Source organism: Echiichthys vipera (assembly GCF_963691815.1).
Source record: "Echiichthys vipera genome assembly, chromosome: 8".
In the NCBI taxonomy this organism is placed as follows: domain Eukaryota; kingdom Metazoa; phylum Chordata; class Actinopteri; order Perciformes; family Trachinidae; genus Echiichthys; species Echiichthys vipera.
In genome coordinates, this window is record NC_139833.1 from 17,525,733 (window position 1) to 17,545,416 (window position 19,684).

Consider the following 19,684-nt stretch of genomic DNA (forward strand, 5'->3'; position numbering starts at 1 on the left):
ATGCGGCTGCGCCCTCCATCCCAGGGCGCCTCTCAGTTTACCACAGGGCCATGCTAATGGGATCAGTCATTGATAACAAGGAGCTAATGAAAATCTAATCAGAAAAGCTTGTCGCTGGATTGTCTTCTGCTTCCCTGAATGTCACCGTCACAATGCTGCTCTGCCTCTCTGTGTCCAGTGAAAACATCTATCTCAGGTCTCAAGCTAATATGATTTGCAGTGTCATCCTAAAGAAGTGTGACAGAACTTTGAACAGGTTGTTTTTCCATTGCAGCCATGCTAATTTTAGCTTTTCTGTTCAAAGGGGGCATACACTCCTAAAATGAATTAATGGAGCCCTGTTAATTTGTCCCATTTTATCTATTTCCTCCTGGGGTGCTGAGAAACAGAACAAAGAGTAGGTCAAGGCTAGGGCCAAGATAATGTTTTAAGCATCCCAGCAGAGAAGGTCAGATGGAGCTGTGCACGGAGTATTAAAACCTATACTCATTCAGCAATTTAGGACATATAGCACATTCAGATTTACATATACGGTAGCTATGTTGTCGTGGGGGACAATGTGTGTGTCTGTGTGTGTGTGAGTGTGTCTGTGTGTAGGGGGTGGAGTGGGGGGGTGGTTAACTGAGATGAAGCCCCCAAGGCCTGGATGCTGCAGTGAAACCAAATGGGCAGTGCTTTACAGACGAATGTGTGAATACCCTGTAGGCGTTAAATGTAGGGCAGCGACGGAGAGCCGTATGTGTATTGTCTGGAGGCGTAATGTCGGAGAGTTGTACCTAAGTTGGATTTGAACATATGCTTAGCGGTTAATCTAACATGCATATAATTAGAAATTAAGGAAATGTTAATTTATGAATGTGTCCACAAACAATAGATTTTGCAAAATCAAGTTATCCCAGAGATCTCTTAGGACAAACTGTGCATAGATACAATTTTAGTCTAAAAAAGACTATGAGCCTTACTTTATAATTTACTCATCAAAAGAAGATGTTCCTTATCTATTGAGAATGATGGATGGTGAAAAATACCTATGACCCACTGTGAGGCACAGCACTTATCAATATTGTATTTAGTGTTATAGAAACTCTTGGCTAATTGCGCTTTAGGGAGTAAGCATGTCTTCCAGGGCTGTGTGATGTGTCTTCAGAGGGTCACGACTGGCTGATAAAGTGTGGCTGAGTACTAATGGGCGAGGTATATGGATTTCTGCAACACTCCGGACGACAAAACGCTCCCAGCCTCAGCGTCTGAGCCGAAAGCAGAGCGTTCTTAACGTCACTTCACTGAGCGCCGCTCTTTCGGGTTAAGGAGTGTGGTTGCTGTAGTGAGGGCAGATGTTAAAAACAGGAAGAGAAAGCGTAGCTGTTCTTGAGAATGCCTCTATGTTTAGTTTTTCATCGCGTTTTGTACGTTGCATGTTGTTACTGTGAACAGGAAGAGAGCGACTCACTCTTCCTGATAATATCTATCTCTAATTCTTTTTCTAAATTAATTTATTTATCTTTGAAACTTGTTAACACGTGGGGTCACGTAGAATTTCATGCACCACTTTGAATAGATTAAATTGTAAACTTATTCATGGTAAATCTCTCTCTCTCTCTCCCTCACGCACACGTGCACACTCAAACACAAAAAAACACCCACACCCACCCATTATATTACCACAACAGATTTTTTGATAGTAATGGTAAGCAATAATGCAAAAATATAGGGTTTGTTTTTCAATAATTTTTTTTTATCTGATAACTCAATTACAAAAAGAGTTGATAGCTGCAGCCCTAGATTTGTTAAAAACGAAGTTGTGATTGGTTTAACGGTTTATTGTTTCTGAATATCAGACAGTTGTTATATTTAACAGACTGTTTTCTATGAATGCAGTTCTGATCTGAAGGACCACATCCATCAAGCTGCAGAATGAAGTCTGGTAAATTTATCGTCAGCTGTTGCAAAAAACCTGTCAGCTCTCTGTTGTCAAATTTGATGGGATTCCATTTGCGCTTATGACCGGCTCAATCTGTATTCACCCTTACATAGCACAGCTGCAAATGAAGCCCTATTTGGACGGGATTAGTTTAATATGGGGTAAGGGGATTTTTACCAGAGGTTTTAGTACTGTCTGAATGCACCATGTTAGTAATTATTCCGGAGAATCTCCGTAAAAATTACACCGATCTTCACCTTCTGTAAAACGGTCCCGAAAATATGCCTCAGGTAAAACTAGTCCCGTCTGATTACAACCCTCTGTAAAACATATGTGGATATGCCATCATATCTAAGAAGCACTCATCATATTTTTTAGATAATCAATTCTGTCAATTTTTTGATATCAGGAAGCAACATCCCACGCACATGGAGACAGGGAGGTGATGTCACCGTGTAGATCGCATAACCCCTCTCACCTCAGGGATAGGCTGGAATAGGGCTTTAGAAGGGTATTTGATTGTGATTGCTGTCCTGCGAAACTTAATCAGAGCAACAAATGTGAACATTAAAATGCTATCTCCATACTCTTCCCATATCTCAATTAAACACATCCCTTTTGATTATCCTGCAGTTAATTTATGATGCCAGTCTCAATTGGCTAAACAAAGTTTATTGCTGGCCTGGAGGGCCCTATAACATGTTCATTCTGCAGAACAGCAGTATGGGCTTGCACTTTGACCAGGCTGCTAATGGTGATGCATGGCTCATTGGTGAGCAACTTTATTTTTTTTTAACAGACTGAATGGAGACAAAATTAATCAGGGCCTCTTGGTTACCTAGCTTGTCTGTCTGTGATAGAGGTTATTGCCTGACCACATGGATGATTACATCCCTGACCAACCTTTAGAGCCCCAGGAGTGATCTTATTCTGGTAGTCATGTGTGCGCACACACAAACGCACATGCACACGCACACGCACACGCACACGCACACGCACACACACACACACACACACACACACACAGTTTCATAATGGAGGCTGCGTCAGGACCTCCCCTACGATTCACTTCTTGAACAGCACCGGACATCAAACACTGAACTTTCAGTTCATCAGTGTCTTAAGTGCTCAGTTTGAAGGGGGTCTCCTGAATTTTAACCATCCAGAATGAATTAAAAGACAAATGTGCAAATATTCTATATCATTTGCATTTCTGACATTTAAAGACAAACTCAGCTCTTTTAATGAGCTACTAATTTAAGTCATATGGTCAGGATTTGGGCGAGCATGTGAAGGATTTTCTTTTTGTGCTTTCTGGTCTGCAGCAGACACCACATTGGTCGACAGAGTTGCCTACGCCTGCACAGGAATGTTTTTTCTAATCCTGAGTGATTTCTGCAATGATACAGCTTGAAACTTAGAAATAAGTAGTTCCACTCGCCACTCAAAATGCTTTGTCCTTATTAGGACTTGCGTATAGTTTAGTCCACAGCACGGTTAATCAATCATACATGCACAATGCAGTACTGAGAATATGCAGGACTACAGTGGGTGATTTTACCGATGAGCACACTTTCAAGCACTAAGGAGGCACTAATCAGTGAACTCAGTCGGTGTGGTATTTGGAAGGTCAGTTTCCTTCAAGTGCTATTTTCACTTAGAATTTAGGAACTCAAAATCATGACTTACTAAGGATTGAGTACTCTTGGGCCGACAATATCGGAGATACTTTGTTCTCCAGCAATGTAATGACACGGATAGAATGTCCCCTTGTTGTGAATTGAGTTTTTAAAAATATTAAACCAAGGACATCTACAGGCAGTGCTTTAACCGCTTTGGCCACCATGAGTTAGTATTCGATTCTTCACTTTTTGTATGCAGCAATTTGTGTGCAGGAGAAAAACAATACGTGTGAATTAACCACATTATATAGTATAGTATTACCAAATTGTGGGTATAATTTTCATGCCTGATGTAGTGCCCTCAGAAATTCCCATAATGGAACTAAAAAAGCAGTGTCCGTGCCATGTACACTACTTCCGTTGCATAATGCATTGGTAGTTACAGCTGTCGGTACACCGGTCAGTCATATGCAAAATGACAATGATTTAGTGTTTAAAATCAAAAATTACTGCTCAGTAAAGTGTAAACTAGTGAGTATCTATTACTGTATGAAGGGCATGGGTAATATGTGGCAATATAAGGGAGTATTAGGTGATGAAAAACAGTCTGGGGCATACAATAAAAGTGTACATCTTCCTTCATTCCTCTCTTTTTTCACGTGTCCACTCATCCGACTCTCTCCTGGACAAATTTGGCAGTTGATCCTGATCTGCCTGGAGGACATTTCAAAAGGTCAACGCAAGCAGACTGTTTAGAAAATGCACCTTTCCTCTTTCCCTCCTCTCTCCTTGGAAAGAAGACAACAACACTTGCTGACGTGGCCTCATCTCTCTCAAATGCTGGAAGGCACAGGCTACTTCGACAAAAGCACCACTTGTATTTCATTTCTTTTCTGCTCGAACATCACTCCTGAGCTGGTCCCGTACACTCTCTCTCTCTCTCTCTCTCTCTCTCTCTCTCTCTCTCTCTCTCTCTCTCTCTCTCTCTCTCTCACACACACACACACACACATACACTTACACACCCACACACTCTCCATTTCTACCCTGTCTACCCTGTGTGCACCAGTCTGTCCCCAGAGGCGTGTGTAATGGTCTACTGGCCCTGTACTTTGGGCGATAAAGACCTGCAAAGATACCAGTCACAGCTCTTTCTTAGAATGATAAGACGCAGTTAAGAACAGAAATTGAGGATGGGTTGTTAGGAGTGTAGAGACAAGGGAATCGTACTGGTAAAAGGTTAAGAGTGCCCTGGGGCGACGTACAATCTAATTCAATACTTTCCTTTCTGTCACCTTTTTGGTCTGTATTTGCATTTTAAATTAGGGCTTTGGAGAACAGTGAGATCCAAAAAAAGGAGGACAAGGGGAATGCTTTAAACTTAAGTCCAGGCAGCGTAGATGGTGCAAAGATTACAAAAAATGATACGTTGATGAAATGAATACTGTTCCATTATTTACATTTAGAATGAAAATGACAGAGGGGATGTCATATGAAATTGATCTCTGGTCGATGAGAAATACCCCAGCCAGAGTGGTGGATAGTTGCGTCAATACCTACAGCATTGTACACCGCTTTGAATATTTTAAAGATACAGGAGAGAAGCTGCCTGATGGATGACGGTGATGATAATGAAAAGTGATGAATGGGAGAGAATGAGTACGACAGAGGTGCAGCTTTGAATGATAGAATGAGTGGGGGGGTGAAAATGAGATTAGGTTCGGCACTTCAGGTGGTGTGTCAGCCTTGGGAATAGAAAACCTGCCAGTCCTTTATGCCCTCATGCAAAGCTGGTAGGCTGCTCTATTGATCCAGCTGCAATGGAGAAGGCTCCTGTGAGCCAATGACAATGTTCTCCCTTGTCTAACATTATGGTTAGTGTGTGTGTGTGTGTGTGTGTGTGTTTTAGAACTGAAAATAAAAATATGACATTTATATTTGATGTCCTGAGTAACTCCACAGGATCGACCATTCACTAAACCCCTCCCCTGAACGGTGATTGTCCAAGCATAGCTAATCAACCATGACAATTCAAGTGGATTTCTCAACATGGATCCAATCCTATCCATTGGATTTCTCCACATGTTGAGTCGGTGTGCCAGGGACCATATATACTGTAAGAGTGACACTGCATTTCCATCGTTTGTAGTGTGGTGTTTTTAAACCTTCCCAAAACCAAAAACTGCAGCAAAAGTGTCTCATTGAGCTAACGTTGGATTAACTACTGCCGAAATGGCTGCTGAATGTTTAGAGGAAACTGTTTTGCTGCTTTTGTTTTTGAGTATAAGGTCAGCCTCAGATTCTCAGCGGGAGCGCTGTCATTGTGTGTCATTGTGATAAGTAGATTAAGTCTGTGTGATGTCTTATTATTGCTCTGTCCCTGTGTGAGATCTTCCATTAGACGGAGAACTTGTCCATCCTCTCCACAGGTCTCCTATTTTATCAAAGCCTCCATCTATGTGTTTTGCAGACTTGCCTTGAATTATCCATGTGGTCAGACAGGCCACAACCCATACCAAAGAATAGCTTTATCAGTCATTTACTTTGTACAGTCATGGACAGTAAACACATTAACATCTGTTGTTGGCTGTTTATGTCTGTGATTGCAGCAGCTTCCACTGAGAGCTCTTATTGCTCTGTGAGCAATTTCACTACAGATGAGGCAATTTGTGAGCTGGTTTTCTCAGAGGGAGACAAAACATCAGGGGAATGACAACACTAATGTGCCTTAGAGCTCCACTTTATTTGTTTATTTATTTACTTAGTTATTTGTACTGGAGGTTATTGCGGAAAACAGCAAATAGACAGTTTGGGGACATCAGACTCTCAGAGATTGAGTCTGAAATCCCACATGACCTTCTCAGAACAGAGTACAGGGCAGAATGAAGCTGCCTGGTGAAAAGACGAGCATCAAGGCCAATGTGCTGAAAGCTGGACGGTAATGATACAGCAAACAGCATCAAGGACTCATCTTAAACCCTAACACAGCCTTGATCCCATTATATTCAGACCTCTCCTCCCTCTAGTTTTTGAGTATTTGAGACTACTTTGACTCTGGCAGGAGTCCAGCAGGATGACAGTTAATAGAAAAAAAGGATTCTTTGGTGTCTTTGCTAAGAACTCTGTATCTTATTTGCACTTTCTCTGTTTGTGACCTTAAAGAGGACTTGTTATGCTTTTCCGTCGTTTCTGACCTATAAATGTTGTCATAATGTTTTATAGTAATGTTTGACAATACCAAGTGTCAAATAAAGAAGCACTTGAATTTAGACGTGAGCCCTGTCAATTGTCAGAGTTGACAGAGCCTGTCACACAGAGGTGCTGTAGGGGTGCTCCAGCAATGGCAATTTTAAGATAAAATTGTACACCTATTGCAGCCGACCTGAAAAATTCAAATATGACCCTGAAAACTAGCATAATAGGGCATCTTTAATGTATCAATGCTGCACAGCCCAAACCCCAACCTCTCTTTATCACCCTCCTTTCCCTTTTTTTGTTGTGGCTTTCCACAGATAGTGTCACCTACAGCCTGTGGCCAGGTTGCAGTCCAGCAGTGCTCCTTATGAATTATGATGTGCTGGATCAGTCCTAATCTTGTTTTGGATGTTCTTTTGCCCTTGGGAGGGGCATCAATGGATGGATGGAAGTTTATCAGATTTCACGGTGCCTTGGAGTATAATTTATGAAAGGTAGTGTGTGTGTGTGTGTATGTGTGTGTGTGTGTGTGTGTGTTTGTGTGTCTGTGTGTATGTGTGTGTGTGTGTGCATGGTAGCACTTAACACTAAAGTTTGATCTGATTAGTTTAAATTTATTTTCCATTCACCTTTAAATATAAATGTAAACATGCGGATAAACAGATAAAGATAACAAAATAAAGAAACATGACAAAATTAAACTAAATAAAAGCTAGGGACACAATGACAGATCTGTGCATTTAAAGTTGACCTAATAAAACCAGGAGAGCCATCAGATAAAAGTGAGTTTGGTTTGGTTATAGCCTGAGATGCCCATGTATGTAGTTTAAAACATTATAGGACCACTCTTGGTAGTCAGGTAATTGCATTTGAAGAACCAGGAGACCTCTATCTTAAGAAACCCATAGACTCTTGTGGGATTGACATATCTATAATGTACCTAGGAGTCTGACCATGTAGAGTGTTATCAGTCAAATCTTAAAATCAATTCCAAAACTTACGCAGGAAGGAGGAAAGTGTGTGTGTGTACGTGTGCGTGTGCGTGTGCGTGTGCGTGTGCGTGCGTGCGTGTGTGCGTGCGTGTGTGCGTGTGTGTGTGTGTGCCCGCGCGCGCTGTGGTGGGTAGGGGGGTTTCTTGTAGTTCTTGTTCTTGAGTAATAAGTTGTCATGTCGTCCAGTCAAGAGTAGATGAGAGCATGGATAACTTTGTCAGGCCTGGACTAATTGGAGGATGTAATTCAGGGTCAAAATTCAACAGGCTTTTATTCTGGAATTTACGGCAACAAGACAGAGTGAAAACAAATTAGGCAATTAAACCTGATCTTGACTAAACCAGCAAAGCGAGAGGGAAAAAAGAAAAAAAAAAACAAACCACACATCTCATTCTTAATGAATAACAGAAAACACTCTACTTAGCAAGACATATTGTGTATATCTTAGCATATCATACATACTGTATATATATATATATATATATATATATATATATATTTAGTGCATTAAAACCCCTAGCTGTTTATTGTAGTTTCATTACTCATCACTTTACAGCTTTTTGCACTTGTGGTTAACTGTTAACCCTGCATTTCAATCACTCAGTACCTGTACTATGTGCAATGATAATAAAGTAGAATCTAATAAACCATCACTGTTATTGACAAATGCTCTGATGGACCTGTCACACAAGAGGGTAATTGAACATATTACAAGTGCCACTGAGCAGACCAGCAGAACAAAGAGACCGTCAGAACTTTCCTGCAAGACAAAATAAGAAAGGCTTAAGTGCTGAATGATGACAAACTGACGGTTACAGTCAAAAGTATACCAACTTGGACTTAGTGATAATAAAGGCTGACAACCTCAAGTTGAGGAGTGCTTTTCAGATGAATTCAAGAATTTGTAAGTGGCAAACGGCGTCTTTACTCAGTGTGGGTAAGGCAGCAACAGAGGCCCCAATCAGACCTGTTTCTTAAATCCATCCTTAGTGATCAGGTCACAAGTGGACAGCTCTGAGTACAGGTGTGAATGCACTCTAGAAGCACTAAGATTGGACCATCCAGACCACATTCAGAGGGGAAACCTACGTCCTCATTCACTGGCTTTGTCCACAATGCCTGAGCCGGTGCCATTATTATTTTGAAAGTATTTCTTATGTTACAGAAAACAATGAGAGTGAATCATCTGTTTTCGATGTTATTAACAGACTGTTGGCCTTGTGTCTGTGTTTGTTCCCCTGCATTTATTCAGCTCCCAGGAAAAAGGCAGCCCCATGTACCACTGGTGGATAATAACCTAATTTTAAAGTAAAAAAAATGTACCCAAATTCACAAATATGTAGGATATATTGCCACAGATATTCCTGTTCTTTCTTTATAACTTCTGTTGTTTTGATTGACAAGTCGGAATGTCCGTAAATTGGATAAATACTGTACATTCATTTCCGATAAATTCTTCACAATAAAAGTTGACTGACCTTAAGGTTATTAACTACTGTTGTCTGTCACTGAAGTAGGATCCAGTCTCTCAACTGTGAGGATTTGCTGCTTTTACCTGTAAATCTTTACAATGAAGATGTATGCAGTCTAGACTGTTGAGTAGACAAAACAAACAATATTAACCTTGGCATTTTTCACTATTTCTCAAATTTTCAATGTATGGCTTCTGTCATCTAACCCTGAACATGGGTCTGGATGGAATTCAGCACAGGAGAAACTTTTAGAAACTTAAAAACTAAAGTGACCATTTTAAAGCATTTTGAAACAAATATCCTAGATGAGGTAATGCTGTTATGTTTAGCAATACTAGGCCTACTTACGTGCTTCTTGATCAGTGTAAAATAATGAACAATGTATGTCTTTGTGTGTTAGATACCTTACTCTAATTAGTCTTATAGCCCAGTAATACTTAGAAACACCCGTGCCTTAATAAACCACATCCCAGTGTTTCAGATTACATGTATTCCAAAGCAGTATTTGTAACTTCTACACATTGTCCAATGGCATGTGATCATCACACCATTACCCATGTCTATAAAGGCTCTGGACTTGTCCATCTTGAGCTATACTCAGATAAAGTCAGTGAGATTATTTTGATCCTTGACTAAGAAAAAGGAGATTTTGTTATCCGGATCATTGTTTTGAAATAGCGGCCCCAGGACAATGAGACCTGAACAAATCCCCAGTCTGGTCTTTTAAATGGAGATGTAGACAATACATTGCCATGTAAACAAAGTCTATACTTATTCTGTTATGGTTTCCAAGAAGGTGCCTATTCTGACAAACCTCCAAGTCACCTGTGGCTGCCCTGTCTTTAATGAAATGAGAGACAGTACAGTGTTTGTTATTGATTATACCGACCCACAGCAGTCGAGCAACGGCGTCTGCTGGGGTACGGTTAATTTTATTTGTCATTATGATAACATTGTTATGTGTTATATTTATTGATACATACATTATTTCAGATGGCACTGCATGGTTGCCTGTTGTAGGATAACAATTGTTTTATTAATTCATATTTTTCATCAAAATATGGGGAATTCATGTCTTTTGAGCTTTTTTGAGCATATTTGATTATTTTATAATTTTTGTATGTTCTTTATTCAAATTCTCAGTTCTTCCCGATAATTTGTACATTTTGAACAACCCCGTTTCCACAAAAAGTTGGGATGCTGTGTAAAATGTAATGCATAATACATTACATTTTACACAGCATCCCAACTTTTTTTGATGATTGCAAATCATTGAAACCCAATAATTAATGGAAAGCAGCTCAAAGACAGAATATCAAATGTTGAAAGAAATGTAATTGTTTTTCTCATATTGTATCCTGATCTAGAATTTGATGCTGTTTTAAAACAGCTGGGACATGTTCATGTTTACCACTCTGTTGCATCACCTCTTCTTTTAACACTCTGTAAGTGTTTGGGAAGTGAGGAGACCAATTGCTTTCATTTTGAAAGTGGAATGTTTTCCAGTTCTTGCTTGATGTAGGATTTGAGCTGCAGTTGGGGGTCTCCTTGTTGTATTTTATGTTATAATCCTAATGCGCCAAACATTTTCAATGGGTGACAAGTCTGAAGGCAGTCCAGTTTAGCATCCAGACTCTTTTACTACAAAGCCATGCTGTTGTAGTATGTGCAAAATGTGGTTTGTTTGTCTTGCTGAAATAAGCAAGGCCTTCCTTAAAAAGACATTGTCTACTTGGCAACATATGTTGCTCTAAAACCTGTATATATGGTTGAGCATTAATGGTGCCTTCAAAAATGTGCAGGTTACCCATGCCATGTGCACTAAAGTACCCTCATACTATCACAGATGCTGGCTTTTGAATTATGCGCTGATAACAAGCTGGAGGGTCCCTCTGCTCTTTAACCCAGAGGACCATGATTTTCAAAAAGAATTTGAAATTTTGACTCGTCAGACCAGAGGACAGTTTTTCGTTTCCATCTTAAATGAGCTCAGGACCAAAGAAGGCAGCGCTGTTTTTGGATCTGCTCTAGCCTATATATGGTTATCTCTTTTTATGCTAGAGTTTCAACTGTCATTTGTGGATGCAGCGATGAACTGTGTTCATAGACAATGTTTTTTATAAGTTTTCCTGAGCCCATGCAGTGATGTTCACTACAGAATCGTGTCTGTTTTTCATGCAGTGACGTCTGAGGGCCTGTAGATCACCAACATCCAATCTTGGTTTTGAGCCTTGTCTTTTTTCTACAGAGATTTATTCGAATTTCCTGAATCTTTTAATGATATTATGTACTATAAATGATAGAAAGAAAGAAAGACTCAGCCTCTCTGGGATGCTCTTTATACAGTCATGTTACTAACCTGGTGCCAGTTAACCTAATTAATTTTGAGGTGTTCAACCAGGCGTTTTCTTTAAAAATTTCACAACTGTTCCAGTCTTTTGTTGCCCCTGTACCACCTCTTTTAAAATGTGTTGCTGGCATCAAATTGAAAATAGGCATATCATGTTCAAAAATCAGTGAAATTTCACAGTTTCAACATTTGAGGTATTGTCATTGTGCTATTTTAAATGAAATATGTGGTTTCAATGTTTTGCAAATCATCAAATTCTGTTTGTATGTACATTTTATGCAGCATCTCAACTGTTTTGGAAATGGGGTTGTGTTTATTACCCCTTTTCACTCCTTTAACGCAAACATTTTTCAAAGAACCATAGTGGTGGCTCCAGAGGCAAGACTGACAAATTACATGACCTGAAACGATGCACGGACTATCTCACAGTATATTACTGCAAAGAATGTGTTAGGACCTCCATTTAATTTGCAGCAATGTTTAATTCATGGACATGTTAATTTTCATACATCGTATGCACTCACATACTTATGTGACTTCAACCTATCTTCGATTTGAATCTCAAAAGAGGTTACAGGGTGGCAGAATGACTGCTTCATGTGCCCCCATGTGACATTATATAACTTGCAAAGTCAACGGAAAGGTGTTAATGATGTCTATATATAAAACAAGGGGCACACATCCAGGATGTAACCATCAGTGAAGACAGTATGGCTACGGCACTTCAGCCCTTTGCTATTATTTTATGAGTTCCTTGTGGGCCTGGGGGGGTGCAAGAGAGGAGATTCTGAGAGATCTAATTAAGCAAGGCGAAATAAGGTGCTGAGATCCTCAACCAGGCCCGTTGACAAAGGGCTGCAGGGCAATGGGGCTACTACTCCAGCCTCTAGATAATGGCCACCCCCACTTCTCCGTGCTCCTCAGTTTAACTTTCTTTATAGCTCGGGGTTAAGGGCTGTGAATCTCACTCTCATTATGTAAAGCATTAGCCTGTGAATTTAGCCATTTTGTCTTATTTGCACTTGAAGATAGGTAATTAGTGTTTTTTCAGTAGCTGGGTGGCGCTGGTGAAGAAACAGATGACTTCTTCAGGCATCTTATTTTGCATTGAGACAATGGAGAGGTAGACAGGGGCTTTTTTTGTCTATGACTGAAGAGCAAATTTAAGTTCTGTCCTCATAACTCGTAGCACTTGTGTTGGGGAGATGTAAAAGTGTGTGTCAGGGATGCTTTCCAATTTAGAGGTGCGCACTGTGTGGGAAGTTAAGAACTCTCTGTTTGGCAATTCAGCATTCACATGCTACTCCATCTGGGTGGAGAATAAATGTCTTCAGGACACCTGGCGCCAAGGCTGTGACTGTCTGGTCTCCCGGGCTCACTTCTGACTGAGAACAGAAAGACCTTGGAGTACAAAGACAACAGGCTTGATTATGTGAGTACACAGGAAGGTCTCCCAACATTGTTGTGCTAATCACGTTAGTGGGCACAGACTGAAGGCAGGACAGATGCTAGGCAAAGGGCAATGGGGTTATGTTATCCTGATTAGAGGAGGCTTTGGGGGTTTTGTGAATCTTGTTTCCTACCTCAGTGTCACCTTGCGGAGGGAAAACTGCCATCGGTTCTTTCTCTCGCTCAGTCTGTCAGCTTTTTCTTTACACTTGTTCTCTGTGTCTCTCTCCAGTATTCACTGGCGCCGTAGCACTAATTGTGTCTTTTTGTTCAACAGAGCACATTTTTTTGCTTAGAGTGGTTAAAAGTAGATTTTTTTTTCTTTTGTGACATGTTTGCCTTGGTCCATAAAGAGTTGTTTGAGTGTGCTCAACACAAATCCCCCAGTGGCTCATATTCAAACCTCCACCAGTTACAGCTAGTAACAGCTGAAAAACCTGGGCTATAGACATGGATAAATACAGAATGCTGTCTTTTTCACATTTCTAGTCATTCTGGTCACATTATCTGCATTATACACCGTGTCCCTGCTGCTTTCACTGCATTGATCATAGTTAATGTTATCTTATAGTGATTAATTTATACTTTCTTTATTCAAGTTTAAATCCAGATTAAATTATTAACTGATTAATGTAATAATCAATGGAGATTGAGTATCTCCTGACCCTCTCTAATATGTTAATCTTAGTACATAATACATAATACTTTATAATGCACACTTGTAGTTCATTATGTCACAGCTCTCCTCTAATGGCTCTCATTTTTACAGACAACATTGTAGTAAACTAATGGAAAAATAACATAGATATATTTTGATGAGAAGTCCATGAATACAAAATCACTTTCTTAATATTTAGTACCGCCTGTGTAAATACATTTCTATCATGCGGTTCATGTGAAACTGTGGGAAAACAAACATCCGAGGGTGAAGAAGAAGAAGAAGAAGAAGAAGAAGAAGAAGAAGAAGAAGAAGAAGAAGAAGAAGAAGAAGAAGAAGAAGAAGAAGAAGAAGAAGAAGAAGAAGAAGAAGAAGAAGAAGAAGAAGAAGAATGATTTTCACAAAGACGCACTGAAAAAATTCTGGAACTTCTGTCAACAATCATTCGACAAATTCAAAGAAAGGAGAGAAACTCAGTTGTTTATGACCAAATTATGAACGTAATCTATAATTTCCGTCATGTCCTGGTACCTGGCCCAAACCAAACAGAGTATTTCCAGTAAGCGAGGATGCATCTACATGGAAAATCTCCTGTCGTCATTTATCGCTTAGGATTCTGAGGATCCCATTTGCTTGTTTTTCTTTTTTTGCTTTCCTTTTACTGCTCATTTGCTTTATTTAGTTTTCATTATTATTATTTTTTAACATGTTCAATAAAGATAAAAAAAGTCCATGAATACAAAATCACTTTCTTAAAATTTAGTACCGCCTGTGAAAAAATGGACATTGCAGACACAGTGGAGGTGTCTGCATGGCTGCTTTCTATTTCCAATTTAAAATGATTCAACACTGCAGGCGTTTTAGCTGCTTGTTAACTTTTTAAAATGCATGCTTCACTGCGGTTACTTGTGGATGGCGTCTGTCTCTGACTTATATACAGAATGACAGCTGGTGTTGAGGGAGCACAATTATTTCAAACAAATCAAAGATTAAAATGCTTTTAGGCTTAAAACAGCTGACCAGTTAAAATACATAGAAACACCCTGGCTTCTAAAACTTTTTCGAGTCGATCTCTGAAGTTATAGTACTTTATAAAAAGTATACCGTTACGATAACCCATAGAGTTGTAATACTACAAATAACCAATGCATTTCTTCTGTTCCATCCAGGATCTTATATGTTGGTGAACTCCTCCCAGCATGCCGTGGGTCATCGTGCTCAGCTGCTGCTACAGACGCTGAGTGAAAATGACACACACTGCGTCCAGTTCAGCTATTTCCTGTACAGTCGTGATGGCCACAGTCCCGGGGCCCTACGGGCATATGTGCGAGTCAACGGTGGTCCTCTTGGCAGCCCCGTGTGGAACACGTCGGGGTCTCATGCCAAGCAGTGGCACCAGGTCGAGCTGGCTGTCAGCACCTTCTGGCCAAACGAATACCAGGTATAAACTCTGTCACTCTCAGCTTGAGATTAATTTACTCTTACATGTGATGATGTGACTAATGTGTCTTTGATATCATGATGTTAATAGAACTAGATACTCTTCTGTCACTAAGGCGTTGAACAGTCAAGAAAGGTTTCATTTTCGTGGTTAAGATCTGCCACCCCATGGACCCCCATGGGCATCTTGTTCAGCTGAAAATTGGTGCACACTAAGGCTCTGTTGATTACCACTCATTTTAGCCTTGCGGTTAATATGGTGTTAATTACTGGCATTTGCAATTTAATTAGCATGCATCCCTTTGTGAATGTAGCTGGTTTGTAACTGGAATTGGTGCTCGAGGACCCTAACTAGGTCTCCTGTGGGTAGATATTTTCCCCACTGAGGCCTAAGCTGATTCCAACAATCTGCATGGCATGTCTTTCCCTACTTACTGTATGGTAGACAGATACTGATTGGCATCTACTGTTGGTGCCTTTTGTGTGGTGCTCTGTAGATGGCACAGTCAGGTGAACACCAGGAATATTCATCTGTTAAGTCAATTAATTTTTTCCTGCAAACTTTGCAGAGCTGTCAAAAAGCAATTAAGTTGAGTAGTGTGCGTTTTATCAAGAACTGTCAATCCCACCGACTTAATTAAAATCTATTCGACTCTGCAAGATCTGACCTTCACTACACAAAAGACAATCTTTAGTAAAAACAAAGGGCTAGATGTAGGCTGACCTGGGAATGATCTGAAAATAAGGTTAACTTTCAGACACACTGTATACGTACAGAAACACGCACACACAAACATCAAAGACGGTTTTGCTGCTTTTGTTTTATTCTCATTAGAGAGAAATTTTACTTTAAGATTATTAGGTATCCCTGCTCATTCTCCATATTCAACCTTTAAAAAAATGTGCTGGACTATGCACTGTATTGGCTTTGTGCAGTGTTTTCCTCACAGTGAGGTTGCCTAGCAGCTGTTCTTGCACAAATCAAACAATTTAACTAACCAGATACCACATGTTAATTATTGACTTTTAGAGGTGCTTCTAGATCTAGAAAGAGCCAAGCTAGCTGTTTTCTCCTGTGTATAGTCTTTTTGCTAATCACATCCTCTCACTTCATATCTAGCCTACAAACAGAAAAGTGCTATTGATCTTCTTTTCTAAGTAAAATTTCAAATGTCAACAACATAATTCTCTCTCTGTTTTGGTATTATTCTGTATTATTTAAGTCATTGATACAGTATATATTTAAAATGAGAACATAAAATGTAAGAGGAAGTAAGTGACCCTTAGCTTTTTAGAAATACCTTTGAAATAAACCCACTATATTACAGATGCTAGTGGAGCTAATCAATGCTACTGCAGGTCGCACCTTCTCTTGAGCTATGCCCCTCGTAAACAGGCTAGCAAGGACCCCTGCCAGTGAAACTGTTCGTTTGCTCAATTGTGCAATAAATAATAAGGTCCACACGGTCGGATTCATTTCTTTTGATAGCATATACACAGTGTGTATCATTACTTTGACAATGCCCTTATTAAAATGGATTAAATAGCCTTTGCTTTTATGATGAATGTTTAACAAAGAGTGACCTGGAAATGGAGTGTTTTGGCGAAGCAGCACTCACTGCTGATGGATCTGGTGAAAGCAGAGCTGTGAGCTTTCTGTTATAAAACTCAGTCCCTAACCTCTGTCCTCCCACATCAGGACAGATACGTCATAAATACAGTAATAACATGTTTTAATCGGATTTCTCCTTTTCTGTCGTGTACTATTATTGCCTGTGTACTTAGCCGTTCTGTTCTCCTCATCTTCCCTTCCTCTTCTCCATTGTGTACTTTCTTGTCTAAAGTCTTCTAAACAACCCCAATAAACAGCGATGGCTCATGGGTGAGTCAGAATTGTGCTGCAGTCTCTGCTGAGAGGCTCCAGATAGCTGAAGGAGGTTTGTAATGGGTTTATGAAGACAGGACAAACAGGAGAAGGAGATGGGGCTAACACTTAAATCGGTATTGACCGTACAGCCTTTTAATAGAGGGGCTTAAACGGTTAATGGCCCTGCTTTTATCCCATGCATGGGAGAAAACAGTGTTCAAATGTATTGAATTAAATTTGTTAATATAAGGGATTTGGTCGCTGGATTAATAACACAAGAAAAAAACAACTACGTCACTACCAAATGGAAAGTGGCACAATAATAGTTTTATCTTGATTATCTTGTTTTAATAATCCTTTGAAGCCAAAACTGTAATTGAAAATAAGATTTGATGAGTTGAGCAGCCCTACCATTAGAGAAATTGTTTGTAGTTGTAAGGAATCAAAGCTTGTTCCTTTTTGCTTCCTCTCTCATTTGACATTTGACTTTATCTCAGCAGAGCTTTCTTTTTCAGTAGAAAGGGCACAAAACAAGCTGCCCCCACAAAGTCACATATAGCTCATCTTAGATTGCTAATCCCTCTGCAGTCAAAAAGCTCATCACTGTTGAATGACACAGGGTCTTTGCCTTGCAACACGGCAATGCTCTCTTATCAGACAAAAATGAACAGGATAAGTGTGGAGGTGCAAGGCTGAATGTTTTCATTAATAGCCTCTTAATGCTATCAAGCTACAGCGTAATGAAAACAGAACGAAGGAGAGCAATGGGAATCTGTTACAGCTTAGTTTGCTTCAATACAGGTCTCTTGAAATTCAACTGAAACTTTGACTCTAAAGCACTGTAACTGCAGCCTGTGTGACTTTTAATACTGAAGGGGTTTGGGTTACAACAGGTCCATAGCAAGTTTCATGCAATCACTTTGGATTTTAAGTGATAGGCAGAAAGATTTACCCTGTCATTAAACTAGCAAATCACTCGTTTGAAGCAGAGGGGGAGAATAGGCACATCTTATCATTGTCTCAGAATAAAATAAATCCCAGGAGGACACACATCATTTTGGAGACAGTTTTCAAATCCGCAGGTTTTTTCCGTCTTATTAGATTTTCAGGTCATATTAGAGCTCCCACTTCCTTGCCTACAGCAGGGATACAAAATGTCAGCGTAGCCTTTTGCACTGCACAGATATGGATGTGAGATAACACTCAAGGTTGCACATTCCACGATTTAGGGAGTAAGGAAATACTTTGTTTATGTCTTGAAAATGTCATTGTCGAATGTAATTAAATCACCAAAGCTAAGAGATTTAGAATTAATATGCTGGAAACTAAAATCATCCCAATCTGCTTCCTTTCTGATAAGGTTACCCTTTATATTAATATCGGGGTTGACACGCTTTACACACTCATAATTCCCTCCTATTACAGTTGTGAAATTGGGATTTGGAGTTCAATGCATTTTGGGGGTGAAAATCTAAGAGAGCAAGATCACCTTGAGATGTCTCGATTGAAGATGTCGTGCGTGTCTGGTGTACTTTGCCATATTTCTCTCTCTGCCTCTTATTGATAGAAGTGTTTGCAATACCTGGAGAACCTTGTTATCAAATATTAAAGATGTTATCCAACCCTCCAAGACTACCAACTAGAGCAGGAGACATGTCCACCCTCCCCTCTTTACCGTCTCTCACTTTCTTCTCTCTACTTCGTCTCCTTCCAAATGTCAAAATCTTATTCAAGAAGTGTTTTTCTTCTGTTTTACTTTACTTTTACCAATCTGGGGATGAATAAAGGATTATCTTATTTTATGTTGATATTCCCTGTTGTAGTTTTGTTGCTTTTTGGAGAAGTGTGATTTGATAACATATAATTTGTTTGACTAATCTGTACAAAAATAAAAGAGTAAAAAGGACAAGGTGAGGTTTATTAGGTGGTCAATGGGCTGGACAATTTCTTGGCTGGCCTTCCTAGGGTCTTGTCATCACTGTGTTTTCACTGGGCAATGTATTTTGTATAAAGGAGGTTTAACATGTTAATTATGCACATTTCACACATGCACTGCAAATCTGAAATTATCTAGACATTACCTGGCAGGGTTCTAGGTGAGAACACAAATGTCCAAATCAGTTGGATCAGATATGGAATAGAGTTTACCTTGCCAGTTCCTGAGTACAAAGTCTGTGTAATGTGTTGAATAGAGCTGCTCATTGTGCAGAGAATGAACGAGGAGTGAGTGGGTGCGTTGATGACATTTCTATCATGCGGTTCATGTGAAACTGTGAGAAACAAACATCCGATGAATGTAATCTATAATTTCCGTCTTGTCCTGGTACCTGGCCCAAACCAAACAGAGTATTTCCAGTAAGCGTGGATGTGTCTACGTGGAAAATCTCCTGTTGTGTACATGAAAGGGAAATTTTTGACAGTGTCCGGGCCTGATTCTCCTGGAGTTTATTAGAGGGAATGGCTTTAGTGAGCTTTAGAGGTGCGTTTACAGTCAGGTTAAGTCTTTTTTAGACCTACTTCTAGTCTTTATGCTAAGCTAGTCGAGGCTAATCAGCTCTGAACATAATTCATGATTGGTCAATCAATAATCAATCTTCTCATGCTGATCTCAAGAAAAATGTGAATAAGCATACTTCCTGACATTTTGAATTTGTTAGATTCAAAGAAACATTGTGGAAGCACAGGTTTTATTCACATCCTGTACACATTTAGTCTGGT

At 39.8% G+C, this 19,684-nt stretch overlaps 1 protein-coding gene across 1 annotated transcript in view; it reads left to right on the forward strand.

The window, feature by feature from the left end:
• The window catches only part of ptprub (protein tyrosine phosphatase receptor type Ub), a 167,138-nt gene that overhangs the window by 74,016 nt on the left and 73,438 nt on the right, over nucleotides 1-19,684 (forward strand). Inside the window, exon 3 of the mRNA XM_083918392.1 lies at nucleotides 14,829-15,100. Coding sequence (XP_083774518.1) covers nucleotides 14,829-15,100 — 272 coding nt within the window. The remainder of the gene's footprint in view (nucleotides 1-14,828; nucleotides 15,101-19,684) is intronic.